The sequence below is a fragment of the Pan troglodytes genome, chromosome 7, assembly GCF_028858775.2.
Source record: "Pan troglodytes isolate AG18354 chromosome 7, NHGRI_mPanTro3-v2.0_pri, whole genome shotgun sequence".
NCBI lineage: Eukaryota > Metazoa > Chordata > Mammalia > Primates > Hominidae > Pan > Pan troglodytes.
Window position 1 is genome coordinate 142,968,426 of NC_072405.2, and position 21,805 is coordinate 142,990,230.

The 21,805-nt window shown below is 39.1% G+C and overlaps 1 protein-coding gene across 6 annotated transcripts in view; it reads right to left on the reverse strand.

The window, feature by feature from the left end:
• Positions 1–413: 413 nt before the first annotated feature.
• TMEM71 (transmembrane protein 71) overlaps positions 414–21,805 on the reverse strand; it is a 70,436-nt gene continuing 49,044 nt past the window's right edge. For 4 of the 6 annotated variants that reach the window (XM_016959882.3, XM_054657031.2, XM_009455933.4 and 1 more), the window contains exons 7-10: positions 16,509–16,584; positions 8,613–8,674; positions 8,454–8,511; positions 4,408–5,448 (exon numbers count right to left, since the gene is read on the reverse strand). In XM_016959882.3, the coding sequence (XP_016815371.1) occupies positions 5,433–5,448; positions 8,454–8,511; positions 8,613–8,674; positions 16,509–16,584 (212 nt within the window). In that variant the 3' untranslated portion in view covers positions 4,408–5,432. Of the gene's footprint in view, positions 630–4,407; positions 5,449–8,453; positions 8,512–8,612; positions 8,675–16,508; positions 16,585–21,805 lie in introns of those variants that run through there. The other 2 variants (XM_054657032.2, XM_063817389.1) reach the window with 2 other exon arrangements.

The window sequence follows — 21,805 nt, forward strand, 5'->3', positions numbered from 1 at the left end:
GAGTATATTTGACACTTGTAATTACATGCTTAGCTGGTTCCCAGTCTGCTATGACATCTGCTCCTTGAGAGTAGAATTGTATTTCCTTCACTTAAAAAATCCTTGGTTCCTAGGAAGTGCCAGGTAATTATCAGGTGATCAATTATAATAATGATTGATTGGATTGATTGAACTCATGGATGAATGAGCTAGAACAACTACAAACCATTTATACTTTCTAGAGCAGCAAAATAATATCTCTAGTAAAAGGCGTTAAAAGACCTGTAAGTCAAAACAATGATGTTCAATTCAGAAGTATTGAATCTCTAAAATTTATTAGGCATACATTTTTGGTAACTGAGTATTATGTACTGAATGTTTTTGTCCCTATAAGATTCATATGTTGAAGCTCTAATCCCCAATGTTATGGTATTTGGAGGTGGGGACTTTGGAAAATGATCTGGTTATGATAATGGGTCCTCCATGAATGGGGTTTGTTCTCTTATAAAAAGAGGAGGAGACACTGGATCTTTCTTTCCAACATGTGAAGCTGAAACAAGAAGACAGCCATCTGCAAACCAGGAAGTGAGCCCTCACCAGACACCAAATCAGCTGGCACCTCAATCTTGAGCTTTGCAGCCTTTAGAATTCTGAAAAAAATACATGTTTGTTGGGTAAGACACTGAGTCTACAGTATTTTCTTATAGCAGTCTGAGCTATGACAGTGGGTGAGTGGAAATCCTCTATAGTCCTTTAGCATCTTCCATCAGTATTGGCCCCGTGGTCTTACCCTTCTTGTTTCATGCAATGCCTTGTTTCCCCTATTAGAGAGCAAGTTTGTTGAGGGCAGGCACCATATTTTAAAACATCTGTACCTGACTCAGTTCTTACAGGTAGTAGGCTCTCAAAAAATAAATGGTGGTTAAAATTTTAAAGTTGAGTTATTATCTATATATCTCCCATACTTTACTTTCTCAATCTTTTTAGCATCTTGATGAGGTACAAAGTATATAGAGTTTGGAAGTTGGAGGGTGTGCCTTTTGGGAAATTTTATATATTAAACATAGTTCCTTCATATATATAAATGCTGATTATACATAGCATCCTGGCCACCTTTAAAAGATATTAAGAAATAAACTTTTTGTTTTGAAAATTAGCAAATACAGGAAAAGACCCAAGCGTTCATCTCTCCTTTCCTATAAAATCTGAACCACTGGGCAATCAGATGGTAGATGTTTCCTTGCACAGATATATTCCCAATAAATAAATAAAGAAGATGTGATCAAACTGGAATATCATCCTTTTCAATCTCTAATTAATTAGATATCTAACCACTGATCAGAAATGGCTGCTGACAACACAAAATGACATAATGTCACTCTTGACAAAGAATATGACACCACCTAGGAAGTAATTGTTCCCCACAAAATTCAAAACAAAAAACGATTAAGCCTCTGTAATCAACTTTCAGTTGGCAAGAAATACAGAAGACTAAGGAAGACGTTAAACTTTACTATAGACATGCAATCAGCAAAATTCCAATGGAGTAAAGTCTACAAGACAAATGATGCAGTTTTCAAAGAAACAAATTTCAAAGGTCAGGGAGGAAGAACTTATGCATTAAAAGAGACCCAATAGGCATATTAAACAAACAAATAAAACCAGGCAGAGCTATACTATAGTATTTAGAAACGTAATTGGTAATAAAAACTATAAAGCAAGATACAGAGGTGATTATCATAAACTCAGCCATAGTGGTTATTCTGAAGGTGAGGATGTTGGAAGGGGCAGCTGGAGGGCTCCTGATACAGCTAGCAAGATTTCGTCTCTTTTTATTCTTCGGTTCTTAAAAGGGCATGCTATGGTTTGAATGTGACCTGAAAATTTCATATGTTGGAAACTTAATCCCCAGTGCAACAGTGTTGAGACATGGGACCTTAAAGAGGGGATTAGGTCATGAGGGCTCAGCCCTCATTAATGAATTAATGTTATTATTGTGAGAATAGATTAGTTATCTTGGGAGAGGGTTCCTGATAGACAGATGAGTTTGGCCCCTTTCCTCCCTTTGGCCTTCTCTCATCTTCTCACCTTCAGCCATGAGATGATGCAGCAAGAAGGCTCTTGCCAGATGCCAGCACCTTGATACTGGGTTTCACAGCTGCCAGAACTGTGAGAAATATGTTTCTTTTTAAAAATAAAGTACACAGTCTGTGATATTCTGGTACAGCAACACAAAACAGACTAAAACAAGGCATTTGCCTTATAATAATTTTTACACTATTTTCTGTTTTTCTCGTATTTGAACAATACAAGTTTTTAAAAACAGCTGTTCTGCCTATTTCACAGAATGAATGGTGCCTACATAAACATGACATTTAATAAGTACAGGAACCTCGTCTGTATTCTTCACCGTCATACTCCCAGGGGCTAGACTGGCTCTTGGCACATGGTTGGACTAAATATATATTTACTGAATGTATTAATAAATGAAACTATAAAATCAAATATATACATAAAATCATATTATGATGATGACTATTAAATTCAGCAAAGTTACAAATTCCCAAGGAGTGCATTCCAGATCACTGAGAATCTTTTGTGTACAGCAGACGTGGTTCTTTATAACAATGTTGCCCGCTGCTAGACTACAATAACAAATAGGACCTGAAGAGGATTGAGGCTGGCCATTGGCAGAGAGCTGACATCCAGTGATGTACAAGTCTTCCTGGCAGCACACACATCACTAGTCAGGTCCTGTGCACCTCTGTCACAGATGGATCTGCAGGATATTAAGGTTATACTCTCCACTCCAAGTAGTGGGGCTCAAGAGCAACCATCTGGCTGGAGCCCACTGCTAGGGGACATGTCCTAAAGTCATTTTGCACAGCAACACACTTTATACACTTGGAGGAGAATCAGTGGATGTTGTGTTCATTATCTATCGCCATGTAATGACATTAGCACAAGCTTAGCAGCTTAGAACACACATTAATCTCAGTTTCTGCAGAGGTCTTTAACTGCATCCTCTGCAAGGTTGTAAAGAAGGTGTTGTCCTGCACCGGCCTCTCATCTGAAGCTTTCACTGGGGAAAGCCTTAGCCATTGGGTCCTGGAAGATGTCTGCATTCCAGAACTCTGGAACCTATGACTAGATTACCTTATGTGGCAAAAGGACTTTGTAAATGGGATGAAGTTAAGGATTTTAAAATGGAAAGATTATTCTGGATTATCTGGGTGGGCCCCATGTAATTACAAAAATTATTTTAAGAAGGAGGCAAGATGTCTAAAGTCAGAAAAGGAGATGTGACCACAGAAGCAGAGGCTAGAGTGAAGTGGTTTGAAGATGGAGGAGGGGGCCAGGGGCCAGGGAATGCAAGCAGTCTCTAGGTTTTACCCTTGTAAGGCTCATTTTGGACTGACCCCCAAAACTGTAAGATAATAAATTTGCATTGTTTTAAGCCACCAAATCTGTGGTAACTTGTTACTGTAGCCATAGTAAGCTCATACAGCCGGGGAGAAAATGTCCTTGTCAACAATGAAGCATTATATGCACGTAAACAGTTAGTACTATTTCAGAATCTTACTTTGAAAAACATTATCATTTAAATCAAATGACTCTGTAGAAAAATGTGTGTTACACATAGACAAAGGAAATGTAGAAATTCTCAATGGAAGCTCTCCTAATAGTGTATTAAATGAAAGGCTCCATATGCATTTAGTTCTCCATTAAATTCATTTTAAATCCCACTTCAAAGCATTCATGCACGTGGATTGTGGATCACTTTGTGATCACTTAACCTACTTGTAAAAATGGCAAAGGCATGGGACATATCCCAGACCTACTAAATTATTACACAAGGCTATTTCAAATACAACTGTGGTAAGCTTACTAATGGTCCCCCAAAATAGCCAGGTTCTAATCATAGGAACCCATCAATGTTACCTTATATGAAAATAGGGGCCTTGCAGGTGTCATTAAGTCAAAGATTTTATCTTGGATTATCAGAGTGGATCCTAAATGTAGTCTCAAGTGTCCTTTAAAGAGGGAGGTAGAGGGAGATTTTACTGCAGAAGAGGAGAAGGCGATGTAATGATGGAAGTAAGAAATCAGAGTGGTGTGCTTTGGAGGTGGAGGAGGGGGCCACAAGCCAAGGAATACAGACAGCCACTGGAAGCTAAAAAAGGCAAGGAAATAGATTTTTCCCTAAAGCCGCCAGAGGGAAAATAACTCTGCTGACCTTTATTTTAGACTTCTGAGCTCCAGAACTGTAAAACAATAACTTTGTGTTGCTGTAAGCCACTTGGTTCAGGGTAATTTGTTAAGGCAGCAATAGGGAAATAATACAGTCTTCAATGAATGATGTTCCGCCATGATTTCTCAAAAATATATATATATACATATATATATATACACACACACAAATATAAATTTGCTGATGACTTCACTTATTTATTAGTTTATTTTTTAACCAAAAATGTACTAAATGCAAATTATATACAAAGTTATATTTTGGCATTACCATTTCGAGCAAAGACAATTTTCTGCATGTAGGAGTTTTTACTCAGAGAATATCACATAGAACAAATTTGAATTGCAGGCCATATTTGCTTTGTGAACATGCACCAGGTGTTGGGGGTGGAAAGGGAACATCTTCTACAGCCCTTGAGTCAAGGCTCAAGGGTACAACCGCACCATTTTCATGCATTTCAAAGCGCACTGGTGTTTTGCCTATATTTTGCCTTCAAGGCATTTTTCTCTGTTATATCTTTAAGTGACATTAAAGTGAAAGGTTATTACGAGCCCCAAGAAGATTAAAAACTTGGTTTAGAACGTGGTTCAAAAGAATATAACTTTCAGAAAATGCTTCTTTCCTGTCCATTTTCATATCAACCATCATCTACGGTTACCATCTAATATCAAGTCACTCCACTGAGGTGAATGACAAACTTTTGCAGCATTATATTTTATGTACAAATTGCATTTATTGTTATTCAAGTTGTCAGGTTGGTATTAGTTAGACAAACTTGCTCTCATTACTCTATTAAAGCAATTCAGCAAGAGATAGGTGCATGTGGCAGACCCAGAAATCTGGTTACAAGCTCCTCACAGAATTTCCTAATGAAAATTCAAGTTCGAGAACCACTGCCTTAGAGAATCATAGGGGGACATTTATTCCAGGCGGTCTCTTTTCCATCACATTCCCCGTCCTTTTCCTTTCAACTGCTGGTGTTTGCAAAGGGAAGGCAAATTAATATTATTTTCATGAGCATATTATAATTTTGATGGAAAAACTGAGATCATTTTAAAATCACATAGTCAAACTAAAATGGCTTTTTCTCCATTACTCGCTTACTCCCTTCCAAAAAAACACTTGATTCCAAGTAGACTGCAAGTTGGACAATTTCTGGATATTCAGATGGAGGACATTCATCGAAGGCATTCCTAAATGGTTGTCAAATTTTGACAAACCTAGATTGGAGAAATAAGAAAAGAAATGCATAATTCATCCCCATGCACAGGAAATGCAGTATCTAATCACTGCATACCCATTTGCGCATATATATGCACACACCCACACCCGTACCCACAACGGGCCTGAATTATCACAACTAGGAAGAGTGCAGCCTCAACTAAGGGTACTTTTCGTTTTTGCTTTTATCCCAGCAGTTCTTAGTGCTCTCCTTTTTGTCTGAAAGACTATAGAGGTTTTGACCCCTCAGCCCAGCATGGTACTTAGTTAACTAATATTTCCTATGGTTTCCCCTTCCCACCTGCCCTTATGGCACTTTTCTGTATTATATCTGTATTTTAATTGCACTTTAAGTGAAAGGTAATCATGATCCTCAAGAAGATTAAAAACTTGGTAAAGAAAATGGCTCAAAAGAATACACTTTCCAGAAAATTGCTCTCTCCTGCCCCGTAGAACAGCCTGTAGGGTAACAGGTGGATTTTCCCCATATTTTTATTCCCTAAAGTTTATTCACTCATTCATTAAGTATATGAACATACATTCCTTCATTTAAGAGAGAACAGATGTGACCCATTTTGTTACTATGAAATCATAAGTGTGCAAAACGTGTACCGCTGATGCTAACACATCATTACTAACATGAGATACCTGTGCTGACCTTCATTTGCAAGGGACACTCAGGCCAATGATGGACAAGACAGATAGTCCCTATCTTCACAGGCTTTAAATTTAATCAGGAAAGCAGTTGACTAAGAATTTCATTATGTTATGAAAAGGGATATGATGTGAGACGTGTGAGGTGCTAAAGAGGCACCTAACCTAATCTAACTTGCACAGTGCAGGATGGGAGTGTGTGTTGGGGGGAGGGTGCTGCATTAATATTTGTTGAACTGAATTCAGTTCCTTAGATTCTCATCATTGATTGTTAGAGGAGACTTATGAGTCATTCTTGATTCTCGATATTAATAACCATATCTTTGGTTTATTAGTTTCTCGGTATGTTTATATAAGAAGGAGAGGGTTGCAAAATCTTTAATATACACGCAGAGCTCTTGGCTTTCAAGGAAGTACTTCAAGAAATGATGCAGTAAATACATTAAATTTAATGAATATGTACAGAGTACATACTATTTTCAAGGCTTTGGTTGTAGATACAAAAATGAAGTCAATAGTCCTTGTTTTCACAGGTCTTAAATGCAAATGTGTGTGTATATGAGGCTGGTGGGCAGGAAACAGGAAAAAATGGAGTTGGGAACAAGAGAAGAACAAGTCAAAGTATGTACACAAATAATCAAAGAAAGGATCTCCTTCCATAAATGAGTCAGAAGATAAAAGTGTTTGTTCAGGATAGAAATATTGTCCTGATGTAATTTCTTTTGGGAGAGAACAAACAATGAGCTCAGAACAATGGGAAGTTCTGAGAAAACAGCAGGTGATATAATCCCTGCAGATCGGATATTGGCTCTTCCAGGAGGCCCTCCCTGAACATACTCCCCACTCCTCTTAGTCTGGGAAACTGACCTCCTTGTGCTCCCCCTGGCTCCTGTACTAACCTGATATTTGCACTTACCATATTAAAAGGCAACTTCACCTTGCCCCTTACAAGTCCTTTACTCTAATGAGATGATAAAATCTCAAAGCCAGCCACATGCTGGGGCATTCACACCCTGGTACCTAGTGACTGTGTCTAACACATGGTAGACACTTCATTAACAGCAACTGAGCTAAACTTGGTACCCCATACCGTATAGAACATATCGTAAATTCTTAATAAAGATTTGGTAACTTAGGTGGTGCCACTTTAGAAATCAATAATTGTGTTAAACAAATGTCATTAACTCCTTTTTCTTTTTTCTTTTTCTTTTTGCTTTTAAGACAAATTCTCTCTCTGTAGCCCAGGCTGAAGTGCAGTGGCATGGGCACAATCACGGCTCACTGCAGCCTCCACCTCCCAGGCTCAAGCAATTCCTCCATCTTAGTCTCCCCAGTAGCTGCAACTACAGGTGCGCATCACCACACCCAGCTAATTTTGTCTATTTTTCGTAGGTCTCACTATGTTGCTCAAGCTGGTCTAGAACTCCTGGACTCAAGGAAGTCTCCTGCCTCAGCTTCCCAAAGTGCTGAGATTACAGGTGTGAGCCACCACACCAAGCCTTGTCATTAATTTCAAGGGCTAAATTATAAGGATTTCTTGAGCTACCCAGAGATTCGATTTTCTAAATATCAGGTTGAATAAAACTTAGCTATATGTGCACCCCCAGAAACCAGAAATACCCAGAAATTATGGGAAGCATCACTCAAAATGTCAGTAAATCAATATTGGCTAGAATCCTAACCAAAATAAATTTTCACTAAACCCCATTGTGATTTCAGAATTAGCGCAGATTTTGTAAGAGTGCCATGGTGAATTACAGACCTCAGTCTCCAAGCCATGTGAGTTTGCCTCTGGCAGCCATATTGAAGTGAAGGTAATTAACACAGTTCATCTTGCAATAGGATGGTGCTATCCAGACTGTTTGAAATTCTATGGGCATCCCAACCAGACCCCAGTAACCCTTTGAAATATGCTGAACCATGGCAGTTAACACACAAGGGGATCATTAAATGAATAAGAGAAGGCACAGAAATCACAGTTTGTAACTGAGATCATTTCATGGGCAGTTTGCCAGCTATTTGGGAACGTCTAACACAAAGGTTTCTTAAGATGAGGTATTTATAAAGTGTAGTGCTATGAATCTACAAAATCACTTTAAAAATTATTTTAAATGACATCGCCTTTCAAATTATTTTCTAAGTCCTGTGCTTAACAATTATTTTGATGTAAAAATTTAGGAGGCAGGATGATAATACTATTAAATTTTAGCAGTAACAGAAAGTAGTCTTCAGGACGAATGATCAGGATGTTTCCTGTCATTGCCATCTACTATGCAGCAGAAACCATTCTCAGATATCAAATTATGATCACCTTGGTCCAGACAATAATGATGACACAGGCAACACTTACCGAGCACAGGCAGTGGTTTTGAAATAGCTGGCAAGGCTGAGAAACAGTGATTTCACATCTTGAGTGAAACAGAGAAAATATTTTAAAATCATTTTAAAGTGACCAAAATTGGAATGAAATACAGGCATCATCGCAGTAATCTGGGAAACAGTTACTTACAAGCTACAGTTATCATCAATGAGCATGTGAAGACACTGGCTAATATTTCTCCCATAAACCATCTGAAACAACAAGATTGCTCTGATTTAGCATACTAATTGTGCATTTCCAACCTGTGTGATTTTTTTAGACTTACTATAGAATTATGATTTCAAGGTTTACTATGAAACTACAGTAATAAAGACAGTGGTATTGGAAAATGGACAGACATACAGATCAATGAAAGAGAGTAGACAGCCCAGAAGTAGACTTATGCAGATAGAGTAAACTGATTTTAATTGAGGCGCAGAAGCATTCAAAGGAGAACATACCGTCTTTTCAACCAATGGTGTTGAAACAATTGGATATTTACATGCAAAAAAATGAACCTCCACATGTATAACATACCTTACACAAAATTTAACTCAAAATGGGTCATAGACCAAAAATGTAGATTGTAAAAGTGTAAAACTTCTAGAAGAAAACATGGGGGAATATCAATATGACCTTGCATTTGGCAATGAGTTTTAAAATGCAATACCAAATGCACAATCCATGAAAGAAGAGAAAGGAATAATTGGACTTTATCAAAATGTAAAACTTTTGCACTGTGAAAGACACTGCTAAGAGAATGAAAAGACAAGGTGCAGTCTGTGAGAAAATATTTGCAAATTATGTATCTAATCAAGGACTTCTATCCATAATATATAAAGAACTCTCAAAATTCAATAATAAGAAAATAAGCAACCCACTTGAAAAAATGAGCAAAAGATCTGAACAGACACTTCACCAAAGAATATATACAAATGTCAATAAGTATAAAAACAGATGTTCAACATCATTCCTCATTAGAGTAATGCAAATTAAAACAGCAAGATATCACTGCATACCTAGTAGAATGGCTAAAACCCAAACAACTGGCAATACAAAATGCTGGGAGGATGCAGAGCAACAGAAACTCTCATTCATTGCAGTTAAGAATGAAAAGAGTGCAGCAGGGCACGGTGCTCATGCCTGTAATCCCAGCACTTTGGGAGGCCGAGGCGGGTGGATCACGAGGTCAGGAGATCGAGACCGTCCTGGCTAACACGGTGAAACCCTGTCTCCACTAAAAATGCCAAAAAAAAAAAAAAATAGCCGGGCGTGGTGGCGGGCGCCTGTAGTCCCAGCTACTTGGAAGGCTGAGGCAGGAGAATGGCGTGAACCCGGGAGGCGGAGCTTGCAGTGAGCCGAGGTCACGCCACTGCACTCCAGCCTGGGCGACAGAGCAAGACTCCGTCTCAAAAAAAAAAAAAAAAAAAAAAAAAAAAAAAGAATGAAAAGTGTGCAAACAGTTGGAAGATAGTTTGGCCCTTGCTTACAAAGTTAAACATAGACTTACCATATAACCCAACAGCCTCACTTGCTTACAAATTTAAACTTAGACTTACCATATAACCCAACAGTCGCACCCCTTGGTATTAATTCAACTGAGGTGAATTCTGTGTCTGTACAAAAATCTGCATATGATTCTTTGTAGAAGCTTTATTCAAAATGGTCAAAAACTGGAAGCAACCAAGACACCCTTCAATAGGTGAATGTATAAACAAACTGTGGTACATCCATACAATGGAATATGATTCAGCAACAAAAAGGAATGAGCTAATTGTAGAATAGCACATTTGTTATTGCTGTGGGTTAGTATATTTTCTTAGAGGAGGTGAATAGTTTTCTGTATTAATCATATACAAGCAAAATATTCCGTGAGAGAAATAATTTGTTCTGACAAAACAAGAAATTAAGGGAAGACAGAAATGGTGGGAAAAACTGAAGTCCCATAAGCGATGGCAGCAGCAGCCCATCTGGAGTGGCTGCTGCAAAGACGCCAGCTGCAGCAGGGGACGCCTGGCCAGGGTTGTGCGCTTCGCAGAGCCCGAGGGAGCCGAGAACAGGAGGGAGCCCGGAACTGGAGGGAGCCCCGCCCTCCCAGGTGCAGCTGCCGCCGCTCAGCCATGGCTCTGAACCCAGGCATCCCTGCACTCTTGGGGGCCTTGGAAGCCCCCCTGTCCCTGCAGGCTTGGAAGCGCCTGCTCCTGCCCCTGGCCTCTCCGTGCTCCCGTTGCCCGCTCTGATTTCGGAGCAAAGTTGTGGCTAGGCCCGGGTGCTATCGCAACCTAGCAGTGACCAGACCCCACATTTGTTTGCTCACACGCCCCTCACCACTCCACACCTTGCTTGTAAAGGCTCAATATATTTCTGAATCAGAGTCATGGCAGTGAAGAGATGGAGATCTAGATCACCCACACTGTATATTCCATAGCATATTTTGTCTGTAAAAAAGCTACTCATACCAGTCAGACCTAACACCCCCTTTCAAAAACAAGCATTTCATTTAATAACAGTGATGCCTCTTTTTATCCTGTAATAAATTTCATAAGTAATATAACCCATCTACATAAGTAATCTAGAGATGATTTAAACTATATGGGAGGATATACATAGGGTATATGCAAATACTACATCATCTTATATAAGGGGCTTTAGTATTCAAGGATTTTGGTATCTGAGGGAAGCTCTAGAATCAAACCCCCTTCGGTATTGAGGGACAACGGTATTCAATGCTTGTACTTTACAGTTATGAATAATTTATAACTTGAAAGATATAAATTATCCTCTCTCTCTCTGTCTCTCTGTCTTTCCCACCCCATCTCTAACTTTATTACTACATCTATCTCTATGGCACTTCACAACTGCACATTGTTCTGTGGTGTGAATTTATTTATTCAGTCCTCCATTTATGACATTTGGGTTGTTTCTATTTTTGCTATTACCAAAATGATGTGCAAGGGACCCAAAATAGCTAAAACAATCTTGAGGAAGGAAAACAAAGTTGGAAGGCTCATGCTTTTCCACTTCAAAACTTACTACACTACACGCAAAAGAATGAAGTTGAAGCATTACTTTATGCCATATACAAAGGTTAACTCAAAGTGAATTAAAAACCTAAATATAAGAGCTAAAACTATAAAACACAACAAAAGATGGGTGAGAAACTTCATGACATTGGATTTGGCAATGATTTATTGAATGTGACACCAAAAGCACAGACCACAAAAAAAGAAAAAAAAGCAGAGAAGTTGGGCTACATCAAAATTTAAAACTTCTGCACATAAAGAATGCATTCGACAGAGTGAAAAGGCAAACCACAGAATAGGAAAAACATTTGCAAATCACATATCTGAGAAGGGGTTAATATGCAGAATATATAAAGAATTATTTTAACTTAACAACAAGAAGCAAACAGCCTGGTTTAAAAAGTGTCAGAGTACTTGAATAGACATTTCTGTAAAACAGATACACAAACAAACATCCAATAAGTGCATGGAAAGATGGTCAACATCATTATCCATCAGGGAAATGCAAATCAAAACCACAGTGAGATATCACACCACACCCACCAGGATGGCTCTAGTCAAAAAGACAGACAATAACAAATGTTGAGGATGAGGAAAATTTGGATTCCTCATACATTGCCGGTGGGGGTGGGAGTGTAAGATGGTGCAGTCCTATTGGAAAATGTTTCAGCAGTTTCTAAAAATATTAAATATGGACTTACTATATGCCCAGAAACTCCATTCCTACATATTTAACCAAGAAAAATGAAACTGTATGTCCATACAAAACTTGTGCACCAGTGTTCATAGCAACATTATTCATAATGGTCAAATGGGGAAAAACTCAAATGCCCATCAACTGATGAATGGATAAACAAAATGCAGTATATCTATGCAATGGAATATTTTTCTTCCATAGAAAAGGATGAAGTACTGATACATGCTACAACATGGATGAACTCTGAAAACATTATGCTACATAAGTCATACCAGACACAGAAGTCCACATATTGTATAACTCTATAGGAAATGTCCAGAATAGACAAATTCACAGAGACAGAAAGTACATTAGTGGTTTTCAGGAGGTGGAAGAGGAAGGAAAGGAGAGTAACTGCTAATGGGTAGAGGGTTTCTTTTTTCAGTGATGAAATTGTTATAGAATTAGAGTGGTGATGGTTGCACAATTTTGTAAATATACTAAAACCACTAAAGGTGCACTTAAAAATAATTTTTAAAATCTATTTAAAAATACAATGAATAGCATTTTTTAAAATGCAATGAATAGCATTTTACATATGTCATTTCACACAATAAATTATTTGAAAAGGCCTGGCCAGGTCAAAGGAGATATGTAACTTTAAACTTGGTCGACATTATGGAATCTCCCTACCTGGGGATTTTCTCTTTTTTTTTTTTTTTTTTGAGACGGAGTCTCGCTCTGTTGCCCAGCCTGGAGTGCAGTGGCACAATCTTGGCTCACTGCAAGATCCACCTCCCGGGTTCACACCATTCTCCTGCCTCAGCCTCCCGAGTAGCTGGGACTACAGGTGCCCACCACCACGCCTGGCTAATTTTTTATATTTTTAGTAGAAACGGGGTTTCACCGTGTTAGCCAGGATGGCCTCCATCTCCTGACTTCGTGATCCATCTGCCGCAACCTCCCAAAGTGCTGGGACTACAGGCGTGAGCCACCGTGCCCAGCCCCCCTACCTGGGGATTTTAAGAATAAATTGTTAAAAATTTCACAGCAATGATGGAGCATGTCTGCTACTTCACAACCTTGTCAAAAAAGTGTGACCAAGCATTTGAATTTTTGCCAATATGATGGGTGATGATGTCACTGAGTAGATTTATTTCAAAAAAGAATAGTATTTTTATTGTTTTTATTTTCAAAATGTGAATCATTTGAAAGAGATTACGAATAAATACAAAAAAGAAAAGAAAATATCATCAGAAAAATCCCACCATACAGAAGGAGTTATTAATAAAATCTGGTGAATATCCTTTGGAAATCTCTTTATATGCATTTTAAAACTGTTATTCTAAAATGGGCTCTAACATAAATACAGCAAAGCCTATAAAGTGTACAACTTGATTTTGATTTTTTGTATAAACACCTGTAATTGCTACCCAGATCAAGATATAGAATATTTCCCGCGCCCTTTAAGGTTCCTTGGTTGTCGTTTTCAGTATATACCTCGGAATTAATCACTATTCTTACATCTATAATAATTGATTTGTCTTGCCTTTTCTTGAATTTTATATACACAGGTTGAGCATCTCTAAATAAAAAATTCAAAATCTGAAATGCCCCAAGTTTGAAACTTTTTGAGTGTCTACATGATGCCACAAGTGGAAACTTCCACACCTGACTTCATGCCACAGGTGCAGAAAATTCCCTAAAATATTGTGTAAAGTTACCTTTAGGCTGTGTGTATATGAAACATAAAGGAATTTTGTTTAGATTTGATTCTCATCCTCAAGATGTCTCATCATGTATATGCAAATATTCCCAAATGTACAAAAAGTCCAAAATCCAAAATACTTCTGGTTCCAAGCATTCTGTATGAGGCATACTCAACCTGTATGTGCAAACATATCAACTTTCCTGTCTGTCACCTATCACTTACTATGAGAAACATCCATGCTCTTGCCCACGTCTATACAGTTTTAGTCAATTTTTAATTCAAATAAACATTATTAGAATAATTTTAGATATGCAGAGAAATCAGAAAATTAGGACAGAGGGTTCTCATGTGGTCTCCAGTCAGCTTCCTCTATTATTATTACTGTGGTATGTTTGTCACAATGAAGGAACATGGTAATGTACCAACACTGGTACATTACTATGATCTCAACTCTACACTTCATTTGGATTTTTCCTTTTTCTATTCCAGGATCCCATCCAGGTCACCACATACGTTTAGTCATTGCGTCTGCTAGGCTCCTCTGGGCTCTGAGAGTTTGTCACTTTCCCTGGTTTTGATGACCTTGACAGTTTTGGAAAGTCCCGCTCAGATAATGTGTTGAATGTCTCTTAATTTTTTTTTTTCTGCTATTTTTCTTTTGGCAGACTGGGATGTGGAAGACCACAGAGGTAAAGTGCCATTCTCACCACATCGTATCAAGGGGACATGCAATCAGTGTAACTTATCTCTGTTGATGCTGACTTGTTCACTTGCAGCAGTGTTTGTCCTGTTTCTCCACTGAAGAGTTACCTTTCTTACCCCCTTCCTTACTCTACTCCCTGGAAGAAGTTTCTAAATGCAGCCCTCCCTTAAAGATTAAGAGTTAAGCTCCGCCTCTTAAGGGAGGAGTATCCACAAACATTAACCTAAGAAACATATCATTTACAGTCCTGTGAAAGAAAAGAAAGGGCTCTGCGATCAACTTGGAGGTGTGGAAAACACGAAGTGAAATAAAGCTAGACGTGTTCCTTCACCACATTATTTCACTGATTATTATACTAATGCACATCATGGTCTTCCAGTTTGGGATATAGAATGCAGAATTTTGCAAATTTATTTTTAACCACAGAAGCACTCCCTCCGACACACACACACTCCACTTTTGTTCTTGTGGTCCCATTGTGATCTAAAAATGTTTTGCAAACCTCATAATTATCTGGGAAGCTTATTTTAAATTACCAATTCTCAGTAAATCTTAATTAGAATCTCAAGAGATGGGATCTAGGACTTTGTATTGAAAAAAGCACCTCCTCCAAGTGATGCTGCTGTATTTGACCCTCAAAATGTGGGACTCGAGAGCAGGCAGCCCTTGCTGGCCAGAGTTCAAGAACCATAAAGACCCCCGGACTGTTGTATTCACCTTTGTTTCATTGATTCAATAAATATTGAAGAACCCCTGGCACTGAGGATACGGAAGTGAGGGAGACGCACAATGTGTCTGCTGTCAGGCAGCTCACATTCTTCTAGGGAGAGGCAGATCCCATTAAAACTTCAACAGCTAATCATGTCACAGGTCAGGGGGTAATAAGTGCTCAAAAGAAAAGTAAAGCAAGGTGCATGCGACAAAGAGTTGCATGCTATTTATAAAGGATTTTCAGGGAAGATCTCTCTGATGATGTGACATTTGAACGGATTTTGTAAAGAAGTAAGGTCACAGGTAATGAGGCTATCTGGAGGATTCTAAGAGGCAGAGTGAAAAGCAAGTGCAAAGGCCCTGAGACAGGAGTGGGCCTAGCACCAACGAACCTGATCACTGCCCTGGAGACTTGAATAGGGAAAGGAAAAGAAGGCAGAGGAAGAACATACAGGTCAGAGGGTAGAGAACAAACATACCTATAAGAAGGCATGAAGAGACAATTTATGTGGGGATATACAAATACAATGGGAAGGGTGGAGTCTCTGCAGGGACCCTAAATCACACAGTGGGAACTTCAAGTGGCTTTAAACTCCAGCTATACCTAGAGTATATCTGTTAACAGGAGCCACTTCTCTTTGGAGAAAAAGCAATCCACTGTAAAATACAATTTTAAGCAATGTACACTGGGTTTTGTATGCTTTCTAGGTGGTTTTCTTTTTCTTTTTTTTTTGTCTTTTTTTTTTTTTGGCAGAGCTTTGCCCTTGTTGCCAAGGCTGGAGTGCAATGGCGGGATCTCAGCTCACTGCAACCTCTGCCTCCCGGGTTCAAGCAATTCTCCTGCCTCAGCCTCCTGAGTAGCTGGCATTACAGGCATGAGCCACCACGCCTGGCTAATTTCATACTTTTAATTTTCACCATGTTGGTCAGGCTGGTCTCGAACTGCTGACCTCAGGTGATCCTTCCACCTTGGCCTCCCAAAGTCCTGGGATTACAGTCATGAGCCACCGTGCCTGGCCCACTTTCTAGGTTTTGTATGCTTTGTGAGAGGATAGAGGTGGGCAATGAGAGATAAAGGGAAACTTATCATGGACAGACACATGAACGAATCTCAACCCAGAGCTACCTAAAATGTTTTGTGGAATAAGGCAAGGAAATCATCAATCAGCTATAGTTTCACTAATTATGAAATACCGCTGCATGAAAATAAAACGTGAATTACCTTGCACATGCAGAAATGATTAAGCACACAGCAAGCAGGATTGCCTGAAAGAAGACCTCTTGCAACAACCTGGTTTCTAATAGGAAGAACAAAAATAAATAAATTAGAAATCATTGCTGATTCAATCATCTTGGAAGAAAAAATCATCTCAAACTTCCCTTGTACCCACCAAAAAAAAAAAAAAAAAGTTTTGGAACGTATGTCAGTTCAAGCAATGTGTCATAAATAACAAGATAAAATTACCTACTGTTATACAGGGCTGTCATTAGACAATTTCTGCAAATAATTACTTTCTTCAATCACTATAAAATAAAAGACTATGCTATTTTCACAGTTTAGGGCTTGCCTTTTAATTTAATGTTGGGGAAAGGCTTTGTAGAGTTTATGATAATGTGAGAAATCTAATTCTGTGATTGTGATAATAATAATGTCTAAAATCTGTAAAGTGCCTTATAATTCACAAAGAGCTTGTATACGTTAGTTCACTTAAACAGCACAACAACGCTGTGAGGTGGATGCCATTATCTTAGTTCTGCAAAGAGAAGAAAAAGACTAAGAGAAATGATGAACTCGTCCAAGGTCACATAGCTATGAGGTGTCACAGCCAAGATTTAAAAACCACATCTAGACAGAACATAACATTTTGTCTGAAGTGGGCAGGGAAAGACAATTGCAACTTTGCATAATGGAAGTCTCTAAAGACCAAAAACGAGAACATATATTATGAAATATTTGTCTTTGAAAACTCTTTGCAATCAGTACAATATTTCAGTACTGCCAAGCCACAGTAGAAACTACAAATTATCCAGCATTTATAAGCATAAGAGTTAATTCAATCATGAACCTCAGTATTATTCTAATCACCTTAAATAAATTAAAGCTGGTTTGAGGATTACCACATAAAAAACCTAAAGGAGAATATAAACAGGCCTCAACTTAATTTTTGCCAAATGCTTCAAAAGCTCAATTTTGCAACAGTTGTTTAAAACTTGGAATGACTTTATGTTATGAATGCATTTATTTTTGCTATTTATGCCATGAATGAGGATTGAGTCAGCTAACAAAACCTACTTAGCCCATAATGCGGGTGGAATGCTGAAGATTGGCAATTCAAAATATCACAGTAGTAAATTATGTCACTGCAAATGTACAGTTGTTCATGTACATTGTGAATTCAGTTATTGTGGGTTCAACTGAATACTCAACCATCCTTCTAAAGTGTGTTTCTATTCTTAGCCTCCCCTGATTTCATGTGGAATTTGGAAAACATTTCCTCAGAAACAAATCTAGCTTGAAAAACTGCAAAGATCACTAGACTTGGATACTGAAGGATGAATGGGTTTAGATTTGAGATCTACAAAGATATGAGTTGTGTGATTTGGGATGAATTATTCATGGATTCCTTCCTTAAGTGGCCATTTGCTGAATACCTTTTTCAGCTCAGCTCAGGTGTAACCTCCTTTAGGAAGCCTACCTTGATTCTACTGGCTCCTCCTTGGCCCTTAGCTGCTCCCTCCCTGTGCTCCCATTATACCTTGTTCATATCTCTGCTAACTCTCTTTTCACATTGAATTAAAAATTCTATAATATTTCTCAATATTCCCCCACTAAACTGCAAGCTCATTGAGAAAATAGCATTGATTTCCTGTTCTCTGGGGACAGTGCTCATATTTTCCTTGAGGAATCACCTCTCCCCCTCTCTTGGTACACAGTTTAGGTGAAGTGACTGATTTTTTCTGACTTTCCTCCTAGCATTTGATTCCTTTCAAGCTTTTTGGAATTTCACATATATCAGGGGAACCCACCCCCAACATTTCAACGTAGGTTCTCCCTATTTTCCCTAAGTGTCAGCCAGTCTGAGAAATAAACAGAAAGAGTACAAAGAGAGGAATTTTACAGCTGGGCCGCCGGGGGTGACATCACATACTGGTAGGACCATGATGCCCACCTGAGCCGTAAAACCAGCAAGTTTTATTGAGGATTTTAAAAGGGGAGGGGGTGCAAGAACAGCAAGTAGGTCACAAAGATCACATGCTTCAAAGGGCAAAAAGGAGAACAAAGATCACATGCTTCTGAGGAAACAGGGACAGGGCAAAATCAGAAACTCCCGATAAGGGACTATGTTCAGCGGTGCACATAGTGTCTTGATAAACATCTTAACAGAAAACAGAGTTCGAGAGCAGAGAACCGGTCTGACCTCAAATTTACCAGGGCTGGGGTTTCCCAATCCTAGTAAGCCTGAGGGTACTGCAGGAGACCAGGGCATATCTCAGTCCTTATCTCAACAGCATAGGACAGACACTCCCAGAGCAGCCGTTTATAGACCTCCCTCCAGGAGTGCAATTCTTTTCCTAGGGTCTTAATATTAATATTCCTTGCTAGGAAAAGAATTTAGCGATGTCTCTCCTACTTGCACATCCATTTATAGGCTCTCTGCAAGAAGAAATATATAGCTGTTTTTGTCCGACCCTGCAGGCAGTCAGACTTTATGGTTGTCTTCCCTTGTTTCCTAAAATCGCTGTTATTCTGTTGGTTTTCAAGGTGCACTGATTTCATATTGTTCAAACACACATGTTTTACAATCAATTTGTACAGTTAACGCAATCATCACAGTGCTCCTGAGGTGACGTACAGCCTCAGCTTATGAAGATGACAGGATTAAGAGATTAAAATAAAGACAGGCATAACAAATTATGAAAGCATTATTAGAGAAGTGATAAATGTCCATGAACTCTTCACAACTTATGTTCCTCTGCTGCAGCTCCAGCTAGTCCCTCCATTCAGGGTCCCTGACTTTCTGCAACACACATACTTATCAACAAAGTTTTGTTCATGTGAAACATGCCCTTCCAAAACCAATAAAACTCAATTACTGGCCTCTTGTCATTAGCCTAGACAGATGTAATCTCTTTCTGCAGAACTGGAAACTGGAAAGGTGTAGGCACAGAGCCACCAGGATCCACCATGGATGGAGGGCCTTTTTTTCTTTTCTTTTCTTTTTTTTTTTTTTTTTAACAGGGTCTCACTCTATTTCCCAGGCTGCAGTGCAGTGCATGATCTTGGCTCACTGCAGCCTTGACTTCTTAGGCTCAGGTGATTCTCCCACCTCAGCTTCCCAGCTAGCTGGAAATTCAGGCATGCACCACTATGCCCAGATAATTTTTTGTAGAAATGGGGTCTCACCATGTTGCCTAGGCTGGTCTCCAACTCCTGGGCTCAAACGATCCTGTCACCTCAGCCTCCTGAGTAGCTGGGACTACAGGCATGAGACACCATGACTGACTAATTTTTGTATTTTTTGTAGAGACGAGGTCTCACTATGTCACCCAGGCTGGTCTGGTACAACCTTTTAAAGAGTAACACAGACACAGAAGAGAAGAGACAATAAAAGACAGAGAATGCCAGGATCCTGCACTGTAAGCCTGGAATTTTCATTAAGATGAGCCAATAAATTCTATTGATTAATCCACTTTGAGTTGGGTTTCCATCCATTGGAACTCAAAAATCTTTGACTGATACAACTGATGTATCTGCCTATATCTTTAGCACCTGGAAAAGAACACACATGCAATACCTACATGTGAAGGGCTTAATGGAAGATGGAGACCTTGTCCACCCAGGACTCCATAGCCTAGTGAGAAAGAGGAAAATAAACAGTTTCTATAGTGATATATAGAGTGCTAGGGAATCAAGGCGAAGTGAAGCGCTACCTCCACCAGCCAGAAGGGGGTAGAGAAGGTGCATAGAGGTGGTCTCATTTAATTTGAGACTTGAGGAAGAGTAGGGGGCCGCCCAGGTATAGCAGGTGGGAGAGAGATTCCAGACCCAGCAAAGAGCTTATATTTGTTCTTACAAAACTCTTGGCAAAGAGTACAAAGGTTAACTTTACCTGTCTGAATCTGAATATTCTTATGTGTAAAATGGAGGTAGCACACTTATTAATTGGTCCACCAGTAATGAAGCATCATCTCTGTGCCTATGTGGGCATTTTGGAATTCACAGATGACTATGACCTAGTGCTTATCTTTAAGGAGCTCACAGAGGCAAACATGCAGTGACAGTGCAAATAATGGGCATGAGAAAGAGAAGTCCTGGGAGCTAGGGGAGCACCAAGAAGGGTGGGCTCCCTGGAGGAGGTGGCTATTGAGCCTTCTTAGGTGTTGATAACCTGTCATTTCAACACCTGGAAAGGGAACTATAAAAAAACAAAAACCAAACCAAAACAAAAAAAACCCTTGAACACTTATCTAGTAGCTGCACTAGGAATAAAATGTACAAAGCATATTGATCTTCAGGACTAGAAGAGTGATGGCCAGTGAAGTGAATATTTATGATTTTTTGAAAGCAAATAAACAGAAAATATTTTTTCCATTAACTTCAATGTTATGTAACAATAACTTCACATTTACTGAGTATTCAATAGACATGACATAGTATGCTAAGTACTTTACATGAGTTATTTCAGTCATGACAAGGTAGGAATTATGATCATCTCCATGTAGAGATAAAAATGTTAAGTTTGAGAGGGTTTGGTAAACTGCTTCTGAGTTATAGCTAACAAGTAGGGATCTGGGCTTTTAATCTCAGCAAGCCAATGACAGAGTGGGCTCTTTCACCTTGGTGCAGCACCATGTCCAAACATGCTTAATCTGACATTAGCAAACCAGAGACTAAGGGACATGATTGTTGAATTTATTACAGCTTTGCTCCTGCCAGAAAATACCAATGCCTTTATTATCTTTTGACTTTTCCTTGTCAGAAGCATAGCATTAAAGGATGTTCTTTTTGTTGTTTCCTCTTCTTCTTCTTTTTTTTTTTTTTTTTTTTTTTTTTTTTTGGAGTCTTACTCTGTCACCCAGGCTGGAATGCAGTGGTATGATCTCGAGTGATCTCGACTCACTGCAACCTCCACCTCCCAGGTTCAAGTGACTCTCCCTGTCTCAGCCTCCAGAGTAGCTGGGATTACAGGCATGTGCCACCATGCCCAGCTAATTTTTCTATTTTTAGTAGAGATGGACTTTTGCCATGTTGGCCAGGCTGGCCTCAAACTCCTGACCTCAGGTGTTCCACCCGCCTCAGCCTCCCAAAATACTGAGATTACAGGTGTGAGCTACTGTGCCTTCTTATGTAGTATGTCCAATACACAGCTAAGAATTAAAATAGCAAACATCTGTGTATCTTCCACTTTGCTTTATTGAAGCCTAACATTTTACAAAATATTCTCCGAATTTTTTTTTTTTTTTTGAGATGGAGTCTCACTCTGTCACCCAGGCTGGAGTGCAGTGGGGCGATCTCAG